The sequence below is a fragment of the Lissotriton vulgaris genome, chromosome 1_1 (assembly GCF_964263255.1).
Source record: "Lissotriton vulgaris chromosome 1_1, aLisVul1.2, whole genome shotgun sequence".
Classification (NCBI taxonomy): domain Eukaryota; kingdom Metazoa; phylum Chordata; class Amphibia; order Caudata; family Salamandridae; genus Lissotriton; species Lissotriton vulgaris.
Window position 1 is genome coordinate 1,115,143,705 of NC_141685.1, and position 21,339 is coordinate 1,115,165,043.

General features: G+C 46.0%; 1 protein-coding gene across 2 annotated transcripts in view; it reads left to right on the top strand.

Annotated features, from left to right (window-relative positions):
- Positions 1-21,339, top strand: part of IL27RA (interleukin 27 receptor subunit alpha) — a 199,551-nt gene that overhangs the window by 132,627 nt on the left and 45,585 nt on the right. For both annotated transcript variants that reach the window (XM_086963656.1, XM_086963658.1), the window contains exons 9-11: positions 14,245-14,445; positions 16,064-16,168; positions 17,225-17,386. In XM_086963656.1, the coding sequence (XP_086819782.1) occupies positions 14,245-14,445; positions 16,064-16,168; positions 17,225-17,386 (468 nt within the window). The remainder of the gene's footprint in view (positions 1-14,244; positions 14,446-16,063; positions 16,169-17,224; positions 17,387-21,339) is intronic.

Consider the following 21,339-nt stretch of genomic DNA (forward strand, 5'->3'; position numbering starts at 1 on the left):
ACCAGAATCCAGGCACCTGGACTTGGTCCAGTTGGTTCTGGAGCGTGTTTTCAGCCTGGGGATGGAAAGTCCTATCCTTCCTCGGAATAGCCCTTCTCATCGTATTCAGTTGTTGCCTATGTTTACAGTGTGGACCAGCGATCTGTGGTTTGTGCGCCACATCATGTATTCCCCATTCAAGTCCACGTTCTAAATCCCGCCAGACAAAGGAAGAGCAAATGATGTTATATGAACAAATTGATAGACTGATGAAGATTGATATATCATGAAGGGTCCGTAGGGGACAAGGAGGGAATGAGGTAATATGAATTTTTATGGTCAATTGTGTCCCCTAACGTAGACCCCAACGGCTCCATGTACGTGCTTCAAGTACATGTAATTTCCCTCCATGACCAGATATGAAGACGCAAATACATTTGCGTCCAACGTTAACATGTCCTCTTTCAGATCCACCATGAATGGGTCAAAAATTCAGTTCCTAAGTATGCCGTGCCACCGTCTTTACATGGTGCATCTTCACGTTTTCCTGGCTCTGGCGAGCTAGGCCCTGATTTCTGCCATTGAGCCCTTCCTGCCTTCTGCCTCTGAAAGCTGCAGCCTGGATCTGCATCCATGACCCTTACCCTACTCCCTGTGCGGCGAGCGGTGCCCGGCTCGGCCTGCTTGTCTGCCAAGACAATTCAGCCTTCAAGTTATCTGCTCCGCTCCTCGAAAATACATTCCTGTCTAGTGATTTAGGAAAACATCTCCCCAGCTGCAGAGCAAAGGGCCCGGCCTTTCTGTCTCCGTACAAGTAATTCATTGCTCCCGTTACCATGGTAGGCCCATGGCCCCTCGCATTACACGTAGACACGTAGTCACATATGCACGCACTAGCAGTCAGTATAGAATAGCCTCTGCCCGAGAGACCTTTCCTTCTAGATAATACAGTTCCTCAAACACAAGATACTAGATATGATTTGGGTTTAGGTTGTTCTGACACGCCAGACTTCTGTCTCCACGTATAGTGCTAAATGTCAAGTCCCCTTCACCCTCCAGTTCCACGTCAATCACACGTCATGCTGCTGCGCGCGCATCCCTGCCATATATTTCTGCTGACACTGCAGGATTCCTCCATGGATCCACCCACCTGTGACACTCTCATGTGACGTTTCTAGCACACACCTCCGTGTACGCCCTCATGCACGCCTTCTGTTACATGTGTTCTTATCTCTTTTCTCTCAGCTGTTACGCCTTCTGTATCCATCACCATTGTATGCATTTACTATATATATTGTACTCTGTTAATAAAGCATTGTCTATCCCTTCCTGAACCTTCGTGGTGATGGAACATGATACCTGGTTCAAACCAATTACATTTTATGGAATAAAACCCTTATAAACTCAGATGCCACGGACTCTGCCTCTCATTTGATTGAGCTATTTTTATTGAACTTTACCGCATAGAAATTCCGCATAGGTAAACTTTATTTACCACAGTGGCTACGGAGGAGGGGGCTGCTTACAGTGTGTTGTTGAACAGGGCGGCCAAGGCCTTGGCTCTTGAGCTCCTCGTCGCGGCCGTGAGGACTAACCTCCTCACTGAGGTGCTCAAACCGCAGGCAAGCTCCTCGGACCCTCTAATGCTGTTTACTGAAGCCCTCACCGACGTTCTGATGGGCACCTGGTCCAAGCCCTCCTCAGGTCTCCCTGTGGGTCAGAACGTGGCCGGACGCCACCACCCGGCTCCGGGCGGCCTCTGCTTTCTGTCCGTTCACCCCACCCCTGAGAGCCTGGTCATCCAGGCCTCTACGTCCCAGACCGCATTCCCGACCGCTCCTCTGGATCTGGAATACAAAAGGTATGATCAGTTTGGGAAGAAACTGTTCTCCTCCCTGAGTTTGGGGCTGCGGTCTGTCAACACCGCCTGCCTTTTGGGCCGTTACACTCACTCTTTGTGGGATACGGTTGTCGGAGGTGCTGCCACAGTGCCCGGAGGTGCTGCCACAGTGCCCAGAGGAGGCCCGGGCACGGCTCGCCCAATACCTAGCGGAAGTGTGGGATGCAGCACGCTACTCGATCCGGTGTGGACTTGATACCACAGACTCGCTGGGTAGGGCGATAGCCAGGCGTGGCGGTGAACCACCACTGTTGTTGCAGAGGTCTGCCAACTTTTCAGGGGATGTCGAGGCCACGCTCATGGACATGCCCTGTGATGGAGTTCCTCTTTGGCGACAAAGCAGACAGTGCGCTGGAACATTTCAAGGACTCCAGGGCTACGGCCAAGTCCTTGGGCCTAGACCAACGCCAGCAAACTTCCTCTTTTCGCTCCTTTCGTGGCCAAGGAAGGGGCGCCCCCTCACGTCTAGGCAGCCACAGGCCGCAGACCAAGGCTCAACGTGGTCGCGGACGTGGTTACCGCCGTGGCGATACCGGGGGACACCGGCAGGGTCAGTCCACACCCACCCCTGCAGCATCTGCCTCTAAACCTTCCTAGTCCGGCATTTCGGGCCCATTTGACGCCTATGGGGGGCAGGGTCCGCCATCACCTCCCCCACTGACATACTATCACGTCGGACAGGTGGGATCTGCAAATCGTCCGAAGGGGCTACTCCCTCCCCTTCGAGGCGACCCCACCAGCCATGCCTCCGCATGTCGGGGGATCACTTGCGACTTCTGCAGGAGGAAGTTACGGCCCTCTTGGCCAAGGGTGCCATCAAGCACATTCCTGGGCCAGAAGTAGGACATGGTTGCTATTCCCTCTACTTTCTGGTACCCAAGAAGGGCAAAGGAGGCCTATGCCCTATCTTGGACCTATGGAGCGTCAACGGCTTCCTCCGGAAGGAGAAGTTCAAGATGCTGACTTTGGCTCAGGTCCTAGCTGCCCTGGACCCAAGAGACTGGATGGTAGCGTTGGACTTGCAAAACGCGGATTTCCACATCCCCGTCCTGCCGGCCCACCGGCGCTTCCTGCGGTTCACGGTAGGCCATGAGCACTTTCAGTTTACCGTGTTCCTCTTCGGCCTTACCAGCGCCCCTCGGGTGTTCACGAAAGTGATGGCGGTGGTCGCAGCTCATCTGCGCAGATCAGGGGTTTCAGTCTTCCCCTATCTCGACGATTGGTTGTTAAAGGTGGGCTCGCCCCAAACAGTCATCTCCCACCTCCAGACTACGGGCGACCTCCTGCACTCGCTGGGGTTCTCCATCAAAGTGCCGAAGTCACACCTGTGCCCCTCTCAGAAGCTCCTTTTTATCGGAGCGGTTCTGGACTCAGCGCAGTTTTGGGTTTTTCCCCCCGAGCAGCGGGTTTGGGATATTCAGGCTCTGATTCCGATCTTTCAGCTTTTATCCCGAGTCTCAGTCAGGTAGACGCTGCGGCTCCTGGGGCTGATGGCCTCCTGCATCCCTCTGGTGCATCACGCCAGGTGGTGGATGCGGGCTGTGCAGTGGGACCTGAAGTTTCAGTGGGCACAGCATCAGGGCAACCTGTCCGACCACGTCCTGATCTCGGAAGGCACTGCGAGTCAGTTGCAGTGGTGGCTCACGAAACGTGATTGGGTCAGCTGCAGATCTCTCTCTCCCTACCCCAACCGGAGCACGTAGTGGAGACAGATGCGTCCCTCCTGGGATGCCGGGGCTACATGGGAGAGAGGGAAATAAGAGGCCTCTGGTCTCCGGCGGAGTCCCGGCTCCATATCAACCTTCTGGAGCTGTGGGCGATCCGACTTGCACTGAAGGCATTCCTTCCCTCTGTCCGGGGAAGTGTAGTGCAGGTGTTCACGGACAACACCACCGCCATGTGATACTGCAACAAACAGGGCGGGGTGAGGTCGTGGACCCTTTGCCAGGAGGCTTTGCACCTCTGGCAATGGCTGGAACACCAGGGCGTCACCCTGGTGGTTCAACACCTGGCAGGTTCCCTGAACGCCAGGGCGGACAAACTCAGCCGCCGGTGCATGATGGATCACGAATCGCGTCTGAACTTAGACTTGGCGCAAGGTCTCTTTCAGCAGTGGGGAGAGCCTTGGTTAGATCTATACGCCACTGAAGAGAACGCGCAATGTCATCAGTTCTGCGTGTTGGAATTTCAGAGGCGGCACTCGATCGTGGAGCTGCGGTCTGTTGTACGCCTTTCTGCCTATACCACTTCTGCCCAGAGTGCTGAAGAATATCAGGCGAGACCGGGCCCAAGTCATCCTTGTGGCTCCGGACTGGGCACGAAGATACTGGTATCTAGAGCTACTCAGCATGTCAGTTGATCCCCCGATTTGTCTGCCTCTTCAGGAGGACCTTCTGTCGCAGCAGCAGGGGACGGTCCTCCACCCGAACCTGTCCAGTCTCCACCTACATGCGTGGAGATTGAGTGGCGGCAGTTGAGGCCATTTGACTTGCCTCCTGAAGTTTACGATGTGATTCTGGCAGCCAGGCGTCCCTCCACAAAAACGGTATACGCTTGCAGGTGGAACAAATTTGTGGCATGGTGCTCAGCAAAGGCTGTGGATCCATTCTCTACCCCCTTTTGAGAGGTTCTCTTCCTTCTTTCTCTTGCCCAGCAGGGCTCTGCTCTGGGCACTGTCAAGGGCTACCTCTCGGCCATTTCAGCCTTATTAAGGCTTCCTGATCAGCCTTCTCTTTTCAAGTCCCCTGTTGTTAATAGATTCTTGAAAGGCAACACGCACATGTTTCCTCCTGTTCCCTTCATGATGCCTCAGTGGGACTTAAATCTTGTTCTAACATATCTGATGTGTGCTCCTTTTGAGCCACTTCATAATCGTCTTCTGACTCTTAAGATTGCATTCCTGGTTGCCATCACCTCTGCCAGGAGAGTGAGTGAGCTCCAGGCTCTATCTTCTAAACCTCTTTTCCTCTCTGCCCATCCGGACAAGGTTGTTCTAAGGACTCGTCCTTCTTTCCTGCCCAAGGTATTCACAGCCTTTCACATCGGGCAGTCCATCACCTTGCCCACCTTCTATCCGCCTCCGCATCCCTCGAAGGAGGAAGAGAGGCTCCACCGTCAGGACCCAAAACGTGCGCTCTCATTTTATCTAGACCGCACACGCCAGTTCCGGGTGGACGACCAGCTCTTTGTTGGTTACGTGGGCGCAAAGAAGGGACGGGCGGTGCACAAGCTGACCATCTCTCGGTGGGTCGTCTTGTGCATCAAGGCTTGCTACTCCTTGGCGAAAAAGGAACCTCCTGTTGGGCTGCGCGCCCATTCCACTCGGGCCACGGCCGCTACTACTGCCCTGGGTCGGGGAGTTCCCTTGCAGGACATCTGTCAGGCAGCTACGTGGGCCTCGCTACACACGTTTGCTAGACATTACTGCCTGGACAGCCAAGTCCAGAAAGATGGCTTTTTCGTCCATTCCGTTCTCCAGGATTTTCTGGTGTGATCTTGGTTCGCAGACCCACCACCGGGGTTGGTATTGCTGGGGTATCTATTCTAAGGTAAGGAATCTAACACTAACCTGTTTCTTTCAGATGCACAAGTTACTTACCTTCAGTAATGATATATCTGTAAGAAACAGTAGTTCGTGTTAGATTCCTTACCGCCCCACCCATCTTCCCCGTTCTGCGAACCGATATCTAGGGTTAAGGACATCCCTTTCAGGGACCTAGTTTCATGGCCCCAGTGTCGGTTTCTATCATGACTCTGCGTTCCTGGTGCAGAAAGCTATGTACAAAACTGACGCCAGCGCGGCGTCTAAGTACTCTGACTACGTCATCCCGGCGATCACGACGCCGACGACAGACGCGGAGCCGCAGACGACGTCTAGCGACGATCATGGGCACTGCTGACGAAAACTTTGTGGGGATATTCTAAGGTAAGGTATCTAACACTAACTACTGTTTCTTACAGATATATCGTTACCGAAGGTAAGTAACTTGTGCTTACTGCCACTTCGACTTAGCATTTAAAACTGTGTGCCAAGCCTTAAACTTTCCCTTTATTACACCTGTCACCCCTAAGGTAGACCCTAAGTAACAGCGGGTGCTGTGTAAGTAAAAGGTAGGACATTTATGTTTAGGTTTTACATGTCCTAGTAGTGACAAACCGTTAAATTAGTTATTTATCACCTCTCATAGAGTAACCATGGGAATTTCTTAATACACGTTTAAGCTGTCATTCGTGATGAGAAAGGAGTAGCTGCATTATGTTTCATATCTATGGAATAGTAATGATAAATCCTCTTTGCTGGTATAGGTGCATTTAACATTACTATTTTACAAATGCCACTTTTAGAAAGTGCAAAAAGAACAGTTGATGGACAGAATGCAGAACATTGTCATACATTCACCCCAGTACAGAGATCTGGGCCTAAATCCATTGATGTTTTGTTCACCATGCCATTCCAGCTTGAACCCAGACATATGCAAATCAGTCTTGACCCTGCGCCCAATGTGAACAGTCCAGCCCGAAATGCCAGGCCAGGTTCTCCCTGGACTGGAAACAAGCATCCTAGGACTGGTTTCGGGCTTTCAGCCCTCATCAGCCAGGACAGCTTGCCTACAGTGGCTTGGAGAGCACGTGACCCACCTCTGGGCGTATCCGTCCCACTCGAGGTGACAAATGCAAAAAGAAAAATTGATAGACAGAATGCAGAACATTGTAGAATCGGCGCATCGCTCCCCAAACCAGCACATTGCCGTGAGAGCTCCGACATAGCGGAATGTTGCATCACCTCAGCTTGGAGAGATTGACGCATCGCCTCGACTGCGCAGAGGTACCGGTGCATCGCACTTTGGATCCAGTGCATCGTGGGCCAACGTCTTGTCTACGGACGCATTTCCCTCACTGTAGGATCGAGATCGACACATCGCTTGACTGACCCCCCCCACCCCATCTCACACTTGTAACCACAATAAGGTACTTTCACCGGGGCCTACTTGGGTCCAGCAGCTGGCCTGCGCTCTATCGCGGTCAGCCCAAACGTTTGACTTTGCCCCAGCCCAGCGCAACCGCAAGTAACCCGAAAGCGCTATTGCTTCTAAGCGCTAGACCTAATTTCTGTAAAAAAACATATCTCAACTTCTACATATTGGATTTTTGTTGTTGTGGTCTTGTTTTATTTATACAGTCATAATTTATTTTTCTAAACTGTGTTGGAGTCTTTCTGTGGTGTTTTCACTGGGTAACTGTTTAAGTGTTGCATACATACTTTACACATTGCCTCTTAGGTTAAGTCTGACTGCTCTGTGCCAAGCTACCAGAGGGTGGGCACAGGATAATTTAGGTTCTGCAGTGACTTGGCCTGACTAGGATTGTGGTTCCTGCTTGGACAGGGTACATACTTTGCAAACCAGAAACCCCATTTCAACAAGTATTCATTTAATTGTTTTGTATTTGTTGAGTATGGACTTTGCTTGCTGTGTAGCATTGCAGAATGTTATATGAAGAGGATTGGAATTGGTACAGGATAGCCACATTTTTTTAAAATAAATAAATACTCTCTTGAGAATTATGATTTAAAGTTTCAAATTGAACCAGATTTAACAGATTAAAATCATCATGCTTTGATCGTTTGGTATGAAATCCTGTTTACTGTAGCTGTCTTATATTTTATGAACTGTTTTAAAACTGTGAAACTGGAAGCCGCATCAGTGAGGAGCATCAGAAGTGCAATCTGTAATCCGTTAGAACAGTAAAGGTGCACTGCATAAGACCCTGTTCGAGGGGGCCAGAAGGCTGAGAGGGACTGCAGGGCACCGCACCAACCAATGTGGTTATGGTTTTTGCCACTGGTGTCCTGGGACCCGTCCTTATATGACTTTGCAAACAGTCCGAGAATCGACCCTTTCTGCAGTTGCCGGTCAGGGTAGCGAGGGTGAGCAATCGCATGCTTTCTTGGGGAGGTAATGTGGGTGGTAAAGTTTAGAATTCCACTATCAAACAGGCATAATAAGGTATTTCTAGCCTAATGCTTGTCCTTAGGAAAATAAAGTACTTTTAATTTGATAGCATAACTCAGTACTATACATTTCAATTAATACAACATACAGGGGCGAAGATTGCTGCATTCTGTTCTGTGGTGCTTCAACCCTTTCCCTCTAATTTTTCTTTTTCTGCCAAGGCCAACATTCCAGCTATTAACTTCCACAATATTTTATCAGGCTAGGCAGGGTTAGACTCACACGCAATTAGCTTAAATGCCCTCACTGGTTTCAGTAGACAGCTAAATTCAAAACAATATCATTTCTTTATCGCCAAACTAAGTCTCTAGTTGGTGAGGTGGATCTGCACTTGCGCCTTTGTGTCTCTAGTCACCTGGTGGGCTGAGCCCTGCTGTTCACCTGCTAGAATGCTTGCAACTGTCTGGATGTGTGGCAGATGCAACAGCAGCATCCATCTTTTGTAGCTTGTATTCTTAGATGCAGGACCCTGGTGATGGCTGTTCTGAACAGTGCCAGAAGGCGGGCTTGGGAGGGCGATTCTTTCTGGCAGTACCTAACTCAGCAGCAACAGTTATTGAAGTCGGCTATGGGTGGGCCCTCAGTTGATAGCATCCTTGTCGAAACTCCTGATGTTCTTCTCTTGGACATGGACAGCTCTAAAGCAGAGCATGCTCTCCACTCAGCAGTAACTCAGTTCTTCATTCTTCATCCGCAGTGGCATCATCAGATGAACCCGCTGCCAGGTGCTACGCTTCTGGCATAAATTTGGCACAGCTTACTCCAGGAACTACACAAAGCGGTTGGGCGATCCGTTCACAGCACAGGATCTCTCTTGGGACACTCTCTTCGGTAGTCCGCTCTCTCTGGGGTTCCCCTCCCCGGGAACACACGCAGGCCTCTCCTTCTGGACAGTCTGTTCTCCTGCTGGGTCAGACATAGTCCTTCCCTCTCAGCATCCAGGCTGACCCCAGTCCCTCCAGCAGTATTGGCTTCTTGTGATGTTGCTTTTTTGGACGCGATAAGCTGTAGAATGGTAGACATATGCCCTGAATTTCATCGAATAGATGTGGAGGTCGACATTGACTGACAAAACCTGAATGTGATGATAGGATACTGTACACGCAAATAGCGGAATTCTGGAGCCTAATATGTGCTCAGACTAAAACTCTCTTTCCCAGCACATTGCTCTAAAACGACAATAGTACCCAAGTTATTTCTTATATCCACACAACTGGTTCTGTGAAGCCTCAAAAGTGCTCAGAAAAAGCCTATTGTTTTTCATTGTACCTGTGGGGCACGTACTTGAAAGAATTTTGGACGAGCCCTGAAGAAGTCCTATAAAAGGACGAAACGCGTTGGCTTCCCTTTAAAGAAAATAAGAATCAAGGAACATTCATAAAAAATTCATTCTGTGAAGTTGTTCATTACTACTAGTGTGTGCTGATCAAACTTTTTTTGTTTATTGTTGATGTGAATTTGTTCACAGTCAAGAAAATATGAGGTCTTGTTTCTTTTGATCCTTGCACCACACAATAATAATCTCCTGTTCTATAAATAAGTGTGGTTATATATGCAAAACCTCTTTTGTGAATTGTTGGCTGTTGGGCAGACACCAGTCATGGTTAAACAGGAGCTGTTCGAGTATTCTGATGAACACTGCCTTCATTGCTCAGATGAACTAGAATTGGAAGCAAGAGGGTTGGTGTGGACCCCACTGTATGTAGTTTCCAGACATGGGATGTGGATTCACTGTTTTAGGCTTCAAAAACTGCTTGGGTTGGTTGTCTTTCAAGTAGCCTTCTCAATCTGCTCTCCAGACGCAACGTTTGTGTAATGCGATGCTCCTCACAGCAGGGATCACTGAGGCTTCTGCAGACAGTCTCATTGTGCACCAAGGATATTACTTGCAAGTCACTCATCATGGTGTAGTAGTGGGCCTCAGCAAGGCCTACCAGTGCTAGGGGTTCTCCCTTCTCTGCACAGAGTCCTCTGACCATAGAATAAAAGTTGGCACAGAAACTGGAATAGAAAATACAAGATTTATTAAACCTCATGAGGTGGAACTACATTCACACAGAACCATTCGGTAATGTATGAAGTAGCACACACAATGAATGGAAGGAGCTTGGTCCTTTTATACCCACACAGGGGCTCAAATGAAGGCGGTACGAGTACAAAATGCTGGTTTTAGGTACATATAAGGTCATACAGAAAATGCACAGTCAACAAGTGGGAGGAGCTAACAGTAGCTGTTTTTGGCAAACACATCCTGACAGTTACATTCTAGTGGCAGCTGAAAAGACAGCTGCAAGCTCAACTGAGAATGTGCGAAGGTGGAAGGTGCTAAATATATCTCGTCTCTAAGCAGATTTCAAGAGCAGTTAACAGAAAGGTAGGACAGAGCACATGGTGAACACTAGGTAGCACATGGCATACAAAATGGCTGACAGAAATACAAAATGGATTCCACAAAACGGGCAAGATAGCCTCGAAATACAGGATGGCTTCTGCTAACGCTAACCCGATCGCTGCCAATTTACAACAATGGTATATGAATGATTTGGTCAAATGTTGCTTGCTGGAACTGTGGCAGTTGATACTCAGTTTCTCTGCATTAATTGGGAGTACTCTAATTATTTAAATTATATATCAATAATGATTGTCACTGTATGACTTATTTGACCAATTTCAGCCTTGTGGAAGCGGTACAGTGTTCCAGTCCAGTGAACACCATTTCTGCTGACTGGCATAGCTAAAACAAGAGAAATGCACTAGATGAAGATGAAGGTTTTAGATCCAGGACGGTTTTATAAAGGGCCCTAGATTGAGTTCACAATACTTTCCTGTGGAATTTTTTTTAATTAACCAAGAAAGAATTATCAGCAAATGTGAATGGAACAATAGCAGTACTGGACTAAAGTCATTTGGAAACTTCGGACTTTGCCCTCTATATTTCAGTACATTTTTTAACATCCTTTTTAGAAGGGCAGGATTGACTTGATACTACTGTTGTTATGTTCTCTGCTTATTCATCTCTGTTGTCTTATTGTTCTTCCCAAATTCTGCACCTTCTGATGCATGTTATAGAATTTAAATCTGTCTGATAATTTAGGGTAATACGAGGGGAGTTTGAGATATGCAGGGCCACTGAGATAGATCTCCAGTCAAGTCTTTAGCTTTTATACCTTGGTGTGTAATGTGTTGAGCACTGGTGATGGCTCCAGAAAGGAGCACCTACAACATTGACACAATGGCTGTTATCAGCCTCCCTTAAGCAGTAATCGGAGACAGACAACAGAGCATACCCGTCCTAGAAACATCCCCAGCTTGAACAATTGAAACTGCAGTCCCTTCACCTCTAGCATCTGCCAAATGGTGGGGCTCAGGAAGAACTAATCAGCAGCCACTTGCTAACAAAGTCTTCTTTGAATTTCCAAAGGTAACTCTCTACATCCTCCTTACTTCAGTGTGTGGCTCTCCACCCTCCAGCCACAGGATTGCTGGCAATACGCTTTCACTGAATATCAGCAATACAGATGCACTGTCTGGATTATCCTCCATCTTGTGTCATGATGCAACCATGGGCATCCTCAATGAATCCCACAGCCTTCAGTACTCAGACTCAGGCTCACATACAGAGTTCTTCTACCACTCTTGTAACAGGCTCAGTGTACACACACACACTCACTCAACTTGCACACAAGATGTCAGCACGAGGGTACCGGGTTTCACATAACAGCTGAATTGTACACAAGAGGGCGACTTCTTGTTTTTGATACAGGTAAAAGGTCTTGCTACATTAGATAGTCACAAAAAACGGTATGCTGCCACCACTGCTTTGTTTACACCCAAGACAGGAACAGTAGTCCACTGCTTCTTTGAGGGCATGCTTGGTCCAGCCCTCCACGTCAAAGAACAGGTCTTGGACTGCACATAGTCAGGGACAGACCTGGGTCTCTGTGCTCATGCTAGATTAGTGTGATGTTGGCGCCAAAATAAAAGTAAGTATACCAGTTTTGCAAGCAGCCATACACTCAGAGCAAGGGTACACACCATTACACCACTGCAAGGGGCTTCCCCCCCCAGCACTCTTTGTTTTACTTTATTTAAACAAGAACATGTATTTTCCTTTGCACCCTATCTGCTGTAATCAGTCTCCAACTATGCTTCCTGCCTTATTATGGGCTACTTCCTGTTTAGGAGTCAGGCCAAGTAGGACAAACGCTTAGAGAAAAATAAAAGTAAGGCAGATGAAAAAAGTTTTTGAGTAGTAGTAACAGTTTTTTGTTTGATAAAAATAGATATCATTCACAAACACTTTTTTGAGTAGAGAAAAGCAGCAGGAATATAAGTATTAAAAGCATGGAGCAACCTATTTTATTTTTGAAAAACCTATCCTCTTTAATTAGTCCACTGCCGTTACAGTTGGTGATATCAGTTGGAACAGGACTATGGCTTCCGATTACACTAAATGGAGAGCATGGTGCCACCACTGATTTGGCTCACACAAGGAAATGCTATTTCAAATTTGAAACATTCAGTTCCGTACTAAGAGCTTGTATGGTAGAGGCAAGGGCAAGGTGAAAGGCGACGTGGAGGGGGATGTTAGAAGTAAATTACAAAGCCTTGGAGCTAAAGAGGAGACAGTTTCTTTTGTGTGTTTTTCTTTCATGAATTTGTCTTCGAGTTGTACGACTTCCCCCTGTGATAATTATTTTAGATGGGTATCATGTTAAGACTTCAGATGTAGTAGGTGATGCAGCCTGCGTTCTAGGTGATGTTCAATTTGAGCTGGAACATTGGCGATAGATGTGCAACACAAGCTGCACCATAACATACCAATTTTAGTGGTAGAGCATTGACTTTCGTTGAATGACAAGTGGAACATTGCCCCCTCCAGTATAGTTGTTTGCAAGTACTCCTACCAATACTTGGAAGCTAGTTTCTGGTAAGCTATATTTGAATTTAAAAGGAGCCTCAGTTGGCACCATACCTCCTTTGCAGCCGCCGCCACCCTAACCACAATCTCCACCAAATCATCATCAAGTAATTTGAAAAAGATGGCCTACCTAGCACAACACCTATATATATTTTTTTATTATTTAGAAGTTTTGTATGGCCCAAACACGTGTTGCCTCACTGTCAGCCAGGATGTGGAATCAAAGTAACATTACGCATGTGTGTGATTCTGTCTAGAGTCATATTCCCAATCCCAAGATGGTTGTTTGTCTAAGGTATGTCATGGAGGTGAATTTGAGTTCTATCTTGGTAGAGTTGCATTACGGATGGTCTTCTGGCTTCCAAGTTTGTAGGAGAAGCAAGATTTAAGGTACTGGGGGCCAGACGAACAAAGCATGTATTTTGCGATTCGTAAATTGCATTGCTTTGCGACTCGCAATTTGTGAGTCGCAAAATGCAATGTATAACAGTGTCGCAGACACTGTTTGCGATTCCCAAAGGGGTCGCAAATTGCTTGCCTCATCAATATTCATGAGGCAAGCGCAATTAGTGACCCCTTTGGAAATGGCTAGCACTCACAGGGCTGGTGGCCTGCTGGGGTCAACAGACCACCATGTCTGTGACTGCTTTTTCAATACAGCAATTTTTTTTACATGAACCTAGTTTAAAAAAAAAAAAATTACTTTTCATTTACATTTTTTCAGGACAGGCAGTGGTCCCTGGGACCACTGCCTGCTCTTAAAAATATTTACGCACCCATTCACAAAGGGGAAGGGATCCCCTGGGGACCTATTTGCAAATGGTTTACCATCCATTTGAAAAAGGTGGTAAACTGCGAGTGTTTTGCGACCGCGAATGGGGTTGCAAAACAATGGTACATGCCATTTTTACATGCAATTAGGAAGGGACGCCCTTGGCACGCCCCTTCCTAACAGTGAGTCGCAAACCATATTTTGCAAGTTGCTAATAGGTTAGCGACTCGCAAAATAGGGTTTGTACATGGGGCTGACCTTTTTGCGGTGGCGAACTGACCGAATTACCGTTTGCGAGCGCAAATAACAGTCGTACATCTGCCCGTGGATGTCTTCAACCTCTTTTCCATAACATAAATCTGGATCGTCAGGGCCTTCTCAATAATAGCTTCGCCATACACCCTCATTCCTCAACCTAAACCCTCCTACAAAAAGATCTTCCAGGCTTCACTCAAACACTATATTTTTACATAGGCTTAACTGTGTAAGTAGAGCAAGCAATCTGTGCTTTAAATACATTTCATTTCTTACCATAGTAAATTCCACGAATTCCTCCTCTGTTAACGAACCCTTGAAATGAACTCACTTTAATAACCCAGACAGTTGTGGGGTAGACCAGGAGTCAACATCCTCACCACCATGTCTTCTGTGTTCCTTGTAGGTCTCGCAACTACGACTCAGTTGTGGATTCAGAAGACCAGTGGCCCAGCTTTAAATATCTCGTGGATTCCGAACGAGAAACACCAGAAAAAGCTGCAGGAATATCTCTTGGAATGGAGGCTGGCGGTGCAGGGTGTCACCAGTAGGATTCAATGGAGAAGGTTTGCAGCATCATCTGGGCTCCGCAGTATTCTCCTGTCAGGTGAGGCATATCAAGGGCGGGACAGGTGAAAGCCAGGAATCCAGGAATCTGCAATCTGTGTGAAGCATGATTCCACACACCGCTCTGCAAAGGCCCTCAATCCTGGCATGCAGCACCCAGGCTCATTTCTGCCATTACCCCTTAGTCATGGCCTGCACATTCCATCCTGTTCTGTTCTGACAGTACCCGTACATGATTCTGGTGTGCAACTCAGTCCTCACCTAAAGCGTACATACCAACATTTGAAACACGCGGGTGGAAGAATTAGAGACAGAAAGGAAGAAAATGTATTTTCCAGTTACCTGGTTTGGAATAGATGAAGTTTTAAGTGGACTAATGTTAAAATTAATTCTAATATTTGACTAAATAGAGGATACACGGAGGTTTCAAGCCAAAAGCAGGTATGTTGGCAAGTATATTACTTATAAAGAAAAAAGGATAACCAAAGGAGTTGTTCTTTAGTTGGCATATATGCTACAGAACCCTCTGCTACTCCATCCTGCGACCCATACATGGTAATAGATTCCAGTGTTGAGTACGTTCATTTTGAGCTCCACAAACAGGTTTATAAGCCTGAGGAAATGACAGTCTTGAGTGTCCTTTCCACAATTTAGACCTCACATTTATATGTGCCAGAAAGGAGTTTTTTGATCTTGCTCATTTGAAACAGAAGAAAATTAAAATCCCTGATTGGTAACAGAAAGACTGCCAGACGAAATCCTCCAAATTACAAATCAATGTATTGCTACAGCAGTTGAGGAAAACAGAAATAACATTAACTAGAAGACTTAGAAGAAAGACTCCTCATGTACCATGATCAGAAATAAGACAAAGAAGAGTTCGAAAAAGTATGTACCAAATGATAATTATTGAAACCATCCACGATGTCTGTGTTTGGAGGGGTGAAGTGGCAAACAACCCACTGGTATTAAAGGGTAAGAAAGAAGATAGATACGGGAAGCGGGGGAACTAGAGATTGGGTGCAGAGCCATGCTTTACAAAGAGAGATAGGAGCGAGTAATGGCGAATGAAGACATGAGGCCAAACCATGAGAGGAAAACATGGGGAAAAGACTGTGAGGGTATATGGGTGGGCTGGATAATGAAACGGGTAAAAAATGGGGTTAATGAGGTGGATTATCCCTATCGAAGGGTGAAAGAAAAGCATGAAAAAAGGGCAAGGACGCTCATACTGAAAGGAGAAACCACTACATGTTAAGAGCTCAAGAAAAGCGGCCTCCTAATTAAACAAAAAGTAAAGGTAATTGTACTCATTATTTCTTGCTAGTGATAAGTGACACTTGATGTCGAGCTTGAGATTCCAACATAGAATCCGCACACATAGTTCATTCAGTGCACCTCATTCTGGACCAACTGCACCCTCTGCTTTTTCAGTACTATGCTTTTGGCACAGCTCTGACAGTAACCTTACGCTCAGATTCTGCTTGTCCTTTCCCGTCTGCACCAGGGTGCCTCCAGCTGATACTTTTACCACACACATGGTATTTTTTGTGTAAGTGTGCATTTCATGGTTGGTGCTGACCCAACTGAGTTTGGCACTTATTATTCCCCTTCTGGCAAAGCCTAGGTACTCAGTTGTTTTCCTCTCCTCTCTGCAGATGACTCCTTCCAGCCAGAAATGCCATATAAAGTTTCACTCTATGGTCTTTACCTGAATGGCTATGGTGAACCCAAGTCCAGCATTTGCTACATCCGGGAAGGAGGTGAGACGTGTGTACGATGGCTGAATTAAGTATCTGCAGGTGGTTGGGCTTTTGGAGTCACTTGCACTGTGTGTGAAGTGATTGAATGGTGTCTGGTGCGCAGACAGTTTCTTATGCTGCCTTAGCAGTGATTGTCCACTGTGTGGATAGATGAGGTTGTATGGCTAGAAGATGGACAATTTCTAGTGTGTGTGTAGAAAGTTGGACCTTGTCTGTAATATGTGGAAAATGGTTAGGCAGTATCTGTCTGTACAGTGGTTCGGTGGACTCTGGTAGTGGTTCTTCTTGAACTCTAGGAAGTGAGTGGTTATATTCTGTAAGTATTTTATGGGCTTTGTGCAAGTATTTTCTTATTCCGTCTGCGGTGGGCAGTATGATGTTTGCCTAAACAGTTTAGTTTGGGCTGTACGCACACATTGGTTGACACAGCCTAGTGTATGGAGGTGGCTGATCTCTTGGGGCTTCAGTTTTGCACTATGCAGGCAGGGCTTTTTGTGTCTTGTGTGAGAACAAAACTGCCCTCAGTGTGGGCACTGTCACCGGAAGGGTAGTGGTTTTCAGTGTCTGAGTCACAAGCACAATGGCTTGTATTGTCTGGATTGTGGGTAAATGTTGAGCAATTGGTTATTTCTGGGCAGTGGTTAGGACTCCTTTGTATTTATGTCTGCGCTCTGTGTGAGCAGTGGTAGCACATTGTATGCGCTGTGGTGGTGCATTGTGTGAGGAGTGGTTGCCCTCCTTGTGTAATTATACATCAACTCTCTACATTCAGTCAGTGGATTAATTTTTTGTGGGCGTGGGTTGTTGTGTTACTGTGTTGGGAGTTCATTTGGAGAGGCAGTGGCTTGCTCTGCCTATGGTGGGTAACTAGTTGTTGGCCTCTCACTGGTGGTACTGTGCATGCAATGGAATCCTCTGTCTGTTGTGAGGGGTGTGGGACATATTGTGGGTGGCTCAGTGTTCAGAGATTGACTCATCCTGGTTTGCCAGTGGTGGTGGGGTTCTGTGTGAACAGTTGCATATAGTTTGAATGCTTGTCTCCATTTGTTCACCCAGTTCCCTCCAGAGGACCACCAGTGACTGTCCATGCACTTTCATCATCCAGCGCGCTTGTCACACTGGGAGAGCTCCCTCTGCCTGAGCGCAGAGGCATCATCACTCATTACTCCATCATTGTCATCCGCTTGGAGTCCGGCAAAGTGCTGCAGGGAATAAACGGTAACTGCCAAACATCAGTGGCACAGTCAGTTAGGGGACAAAAATGTGAGTGGTTGTTTTTGAGGCCACAGCTTGTGGTAACATTCTACTGGGTATTTTTTTAGAAGAGGGAAAGTTGTAGAAAGCATGTGGGAAGTTCACATTTTAAGTAAGAGTAGGTTTTTGAGGTGTACCATGAAATGTTGAAGTGCACCTGAAATATGGATTGATGTAGCGAGCAAGCTACTTATATGGAAACGTTTTGAACACTGGATTTCTAGCTTCAAGCTATAAGTGTTCTTCATGACTAGGTACAATAAATGTGAGGGTCCTGGATTGTTGGCTTCATGAATACTTGGTGATCTGTATTGCTAGCGCGAAGAATAGACTGATGTCTCCTTTGGGCTTCTTGGCTCCTGCTTATTTTATCTTAGCTATTTGTTAAGTGTTAACCTTGCCCTGGAAAGCAGTACCACTAGAAGTGAAGAATCCAACAGTTAGGAGTTGCAAGCGAGAGGAGTTGCGATGTAGTTAGCTACAACATTGAGACAGCTTATTTAGCCCAGAGGCTCCTGATCACATAGGGAAGGGGCCAGATTTCTCATAAAGATCTAGAGCGCCAACCTTCCGTTTTGATGATAAAAAATGGAGGGAACCATGGATTGCTCAAATAGTAGCGGTGGCATTTCTGCAAAGCAGATTCATGAGTTAGATAAAACATATTTTGCGCAATCAATTTTTTTTACAGTGTGTTTTTAGACTTACTTTACTTCTACATAGCTTTTCGATTTTTAATGAACATCTAAGCATTTAGATTCAATCCACGATAAAGTAGTGACTTTAAATAGCAGCAGTATTTTAGTCACTTGTGGCACCAAATAGTTTAAAATGCATACACAGTCTATTCAATTACTTTATTTTGAACATAGGTCATAACGTACAATACAGCATAAAAAATAACAATAAAAACACAAAAGACATCATGCAAACACTCCATAATAACTCTGGGCACCACCACCTTGACCACACCAATTTTCATGAGTTCCATTCAAGGACACATATATGCTGATAATTAAAAATCATGTCTGTCACTAGACTGCAGTGCAAGTTTAGTCCAGGTTATCTCTGATCACGATGACTGTCCTGAGAAATTTAGATACAGCGAAGCATAATACAGAAGAATTAAATGTTAATAGATTCACAAATTCTCAGCATCTAATCGTTTGAGTTTTGAGTTAGAGAGGTCATCTCACCCCACATTTATAGCTAAAGGTAAGCCCAGAGAGCCCGGGTCTAGTCTATGGTTTTCAAATTCTTCAGAAACTGACCATAACCCTTTAATTCTCTGCACTACTATGCAATAATGATATATCCCCCAGGGTGGTTGTAAGCCCATAGGGTGGAAACGTGTCAAATGATGCTGGATACATTTTTTGAGCTAATTTAGTGGCAGTTGATTTGAATATGGTGGGCCTTAGAAGCTCTGAGTGCTTATTCATAGCCTGCCTAGATATGGGTGCCTCTGATGAGGCTGGTACATGGCTTGGGACTATTAATACATGTATTCATGACAGGCTGGGGCCTGCAGCAAAGTGCGAATTGTGGAAAGCTTTGAAAACTTTTTCAAGGTCCCTAAACTTGGTTCTTGAAAGGAGATGCATAGCGGACCACTGTTAAGAGGTGAAGATGAAACATAGTACACTAAGCTGAGTAGAGCAGCAAGAGGCTGTCTTGCTAAAGATGGAGGGATTCTGGCATATTATTTATGGCAGGGGGCACCAATCATCTAAACCCTAATTTGCAAGTGGTAATTTCAGCAAACTGGTGACTTGTGCATCTTTCCAAGTAAGATGGGTTTAACTAAGATTTCTGTGCATCACATATGGATATCTCGAACACCGCCATAATTCCGGCAAAGGTAGTTAAAACTGGGCCAGTTCTTCTAACAAAAGCTCTGGACAAGGTGGGGTCCTGATCTGTAGTTCTAAATTCATATGGAATTGTGGGCTTCTCTTCAAGGCAGGGCTTTTAAAGTTCCTTGTAGCTCGCTAGCTTTTGACGGAACCTGGAGTTCCTCAATAGTTATCCCCTTATTAAAAAAGGGTGAGAGGATAATCCTTACTGCTATTGCCCAATATCATTCATTGATTATTCGGTTCAGCTTTTGGGCAGAGTCATAAGAGATGTACTTCATGCATGGGCAGTAATAGGTTGCTTATTGTATGATGAACAAATAGGAGTGAGAAATGGGCCTAGATACACAAGATTAGTGTCTGAATGTTTACCTGGTAAGTTCTAAATATGCTCCCTGCAGAAAGGCACCAATATATTTGGCATTTATAGAACTGTCATCTGCTTTTGATATGGTAGACTGATTGAAACTTTGGGTGAGCTTGGAGTCGCTCGGTGTAGAGAAGAGCTTGAGAGCTCTTTTGGAATTGCTACTCGTGGTATTCCAGGCCTGATCCAGGTATGAGAGGAACGGAGAGTTTACCACACCCTTCAGCTCATAAAACCTGGTACAGAAGTCCTGCATATTAGCGCCCTTTCATTTTATCCAGAAGATGCAAATGAAGATGAATTGAGGGCAGAAGTGGATGCTCCTACGATAGGGTTCAGACCCCTTCCCCTGCGACTTTACACAGATTATGCGTATTGACCTCCCAGGCACCGAATGGATTGCAGCAACTTGCTGCACGCTGGGCTTAGTTCATGGATTTCCTTAGTCAACAAGTTGAAGGCAACGGCCGTTGGTGCACCTTATCGTATAAAAAAAAATCTGTCTTTGTTAAAAGCCGACTTCTTGAGCAGCCGCGGTCCGTGCAGGTAAGGGGGGGGGGGGGATTTCGACAGACGATGATGAGGGAAAATTAATGATTTATTTAATTTTCCCTCTTCGTCGTCTGTCGAAATAACCCCCCCCAACCGGGCCCAACCACCAAACCCCTCTTACCTGCAGGGGCCGGGGCTGGTCTTGAGAGGTTGAACTATTTTCCATATCTGGTGTTTGTTTTTGATTGTGTGCTATAGTGGACTAACTTAACTTGTTAAAGTGTAAGTATCAGCGAGGGAATGGAGGATTTTTTTCTTTTTATCAATCGTTGTCAAGGTTCCTCTCTTTTGTGCCTCCATTCATCACCTTGGCTCCAAATTCCTATTAGTTAAGAGTGATAAATACGGGGACAGAAATGTGTTTTTTGTGTTGAAGGTATTCCATACTTCCGTATACACTGACAAAGCCAGTACTTCACTGTAGAGACCTGGGTGCAAGTACCAATATGTGCTTTGTAAGCTTTGATTTGGACACATTATCAAATGTTGATTTTGGAAAACGATCACACCAAGAGAGAGACATTTAGTAGACAATAATGCTCTTCTAAGATAGCCTCTTTATTTTTGAAACAGCAGTGTGAATACCTTATCTAGACAGCAATATTTTATAATAAAAACACAATGAGCACTCAATGCATTCCACAGTTAAAAAATTGGACAAACTGAAAAATCCTTGAATTATTCAGGACTAACCTAAGAAATGCAGCGCATGGTAGGACTGGGCCTGCCATTCGTATATAACTGGTAACAGCACAGACAAGAATTAATTTCACTAGTAAATTGCGGCTGCTGCATAGGAAGGTAAAGAATTCTAAAGCTATTTTTCCAGCAAGCTGGCACCCACTGGCAGCACGTTCTCGAGTTATGCTACCTCCCCAGTTCTTTATTAGAACTTGTGAAGGGTGAAACAAAGGCCTATTGGACAGGATTTGATCCCATTTTGAGAATGCTCTCCTGCTCATCCATTATCATAGAGAATATGCAATGACCTCTGGGGGAAATAATTACACCCAGAAAGCATTCACCATCTCAATTAACTACATTGCATTCCCCACTAATGCGAGGACCTCAGCCGCATATAATTCTAAAGCGAGCAAGTCACCAGAGTGACCACAAAGAGAACTTTTCCTTTGCTTGTTGCC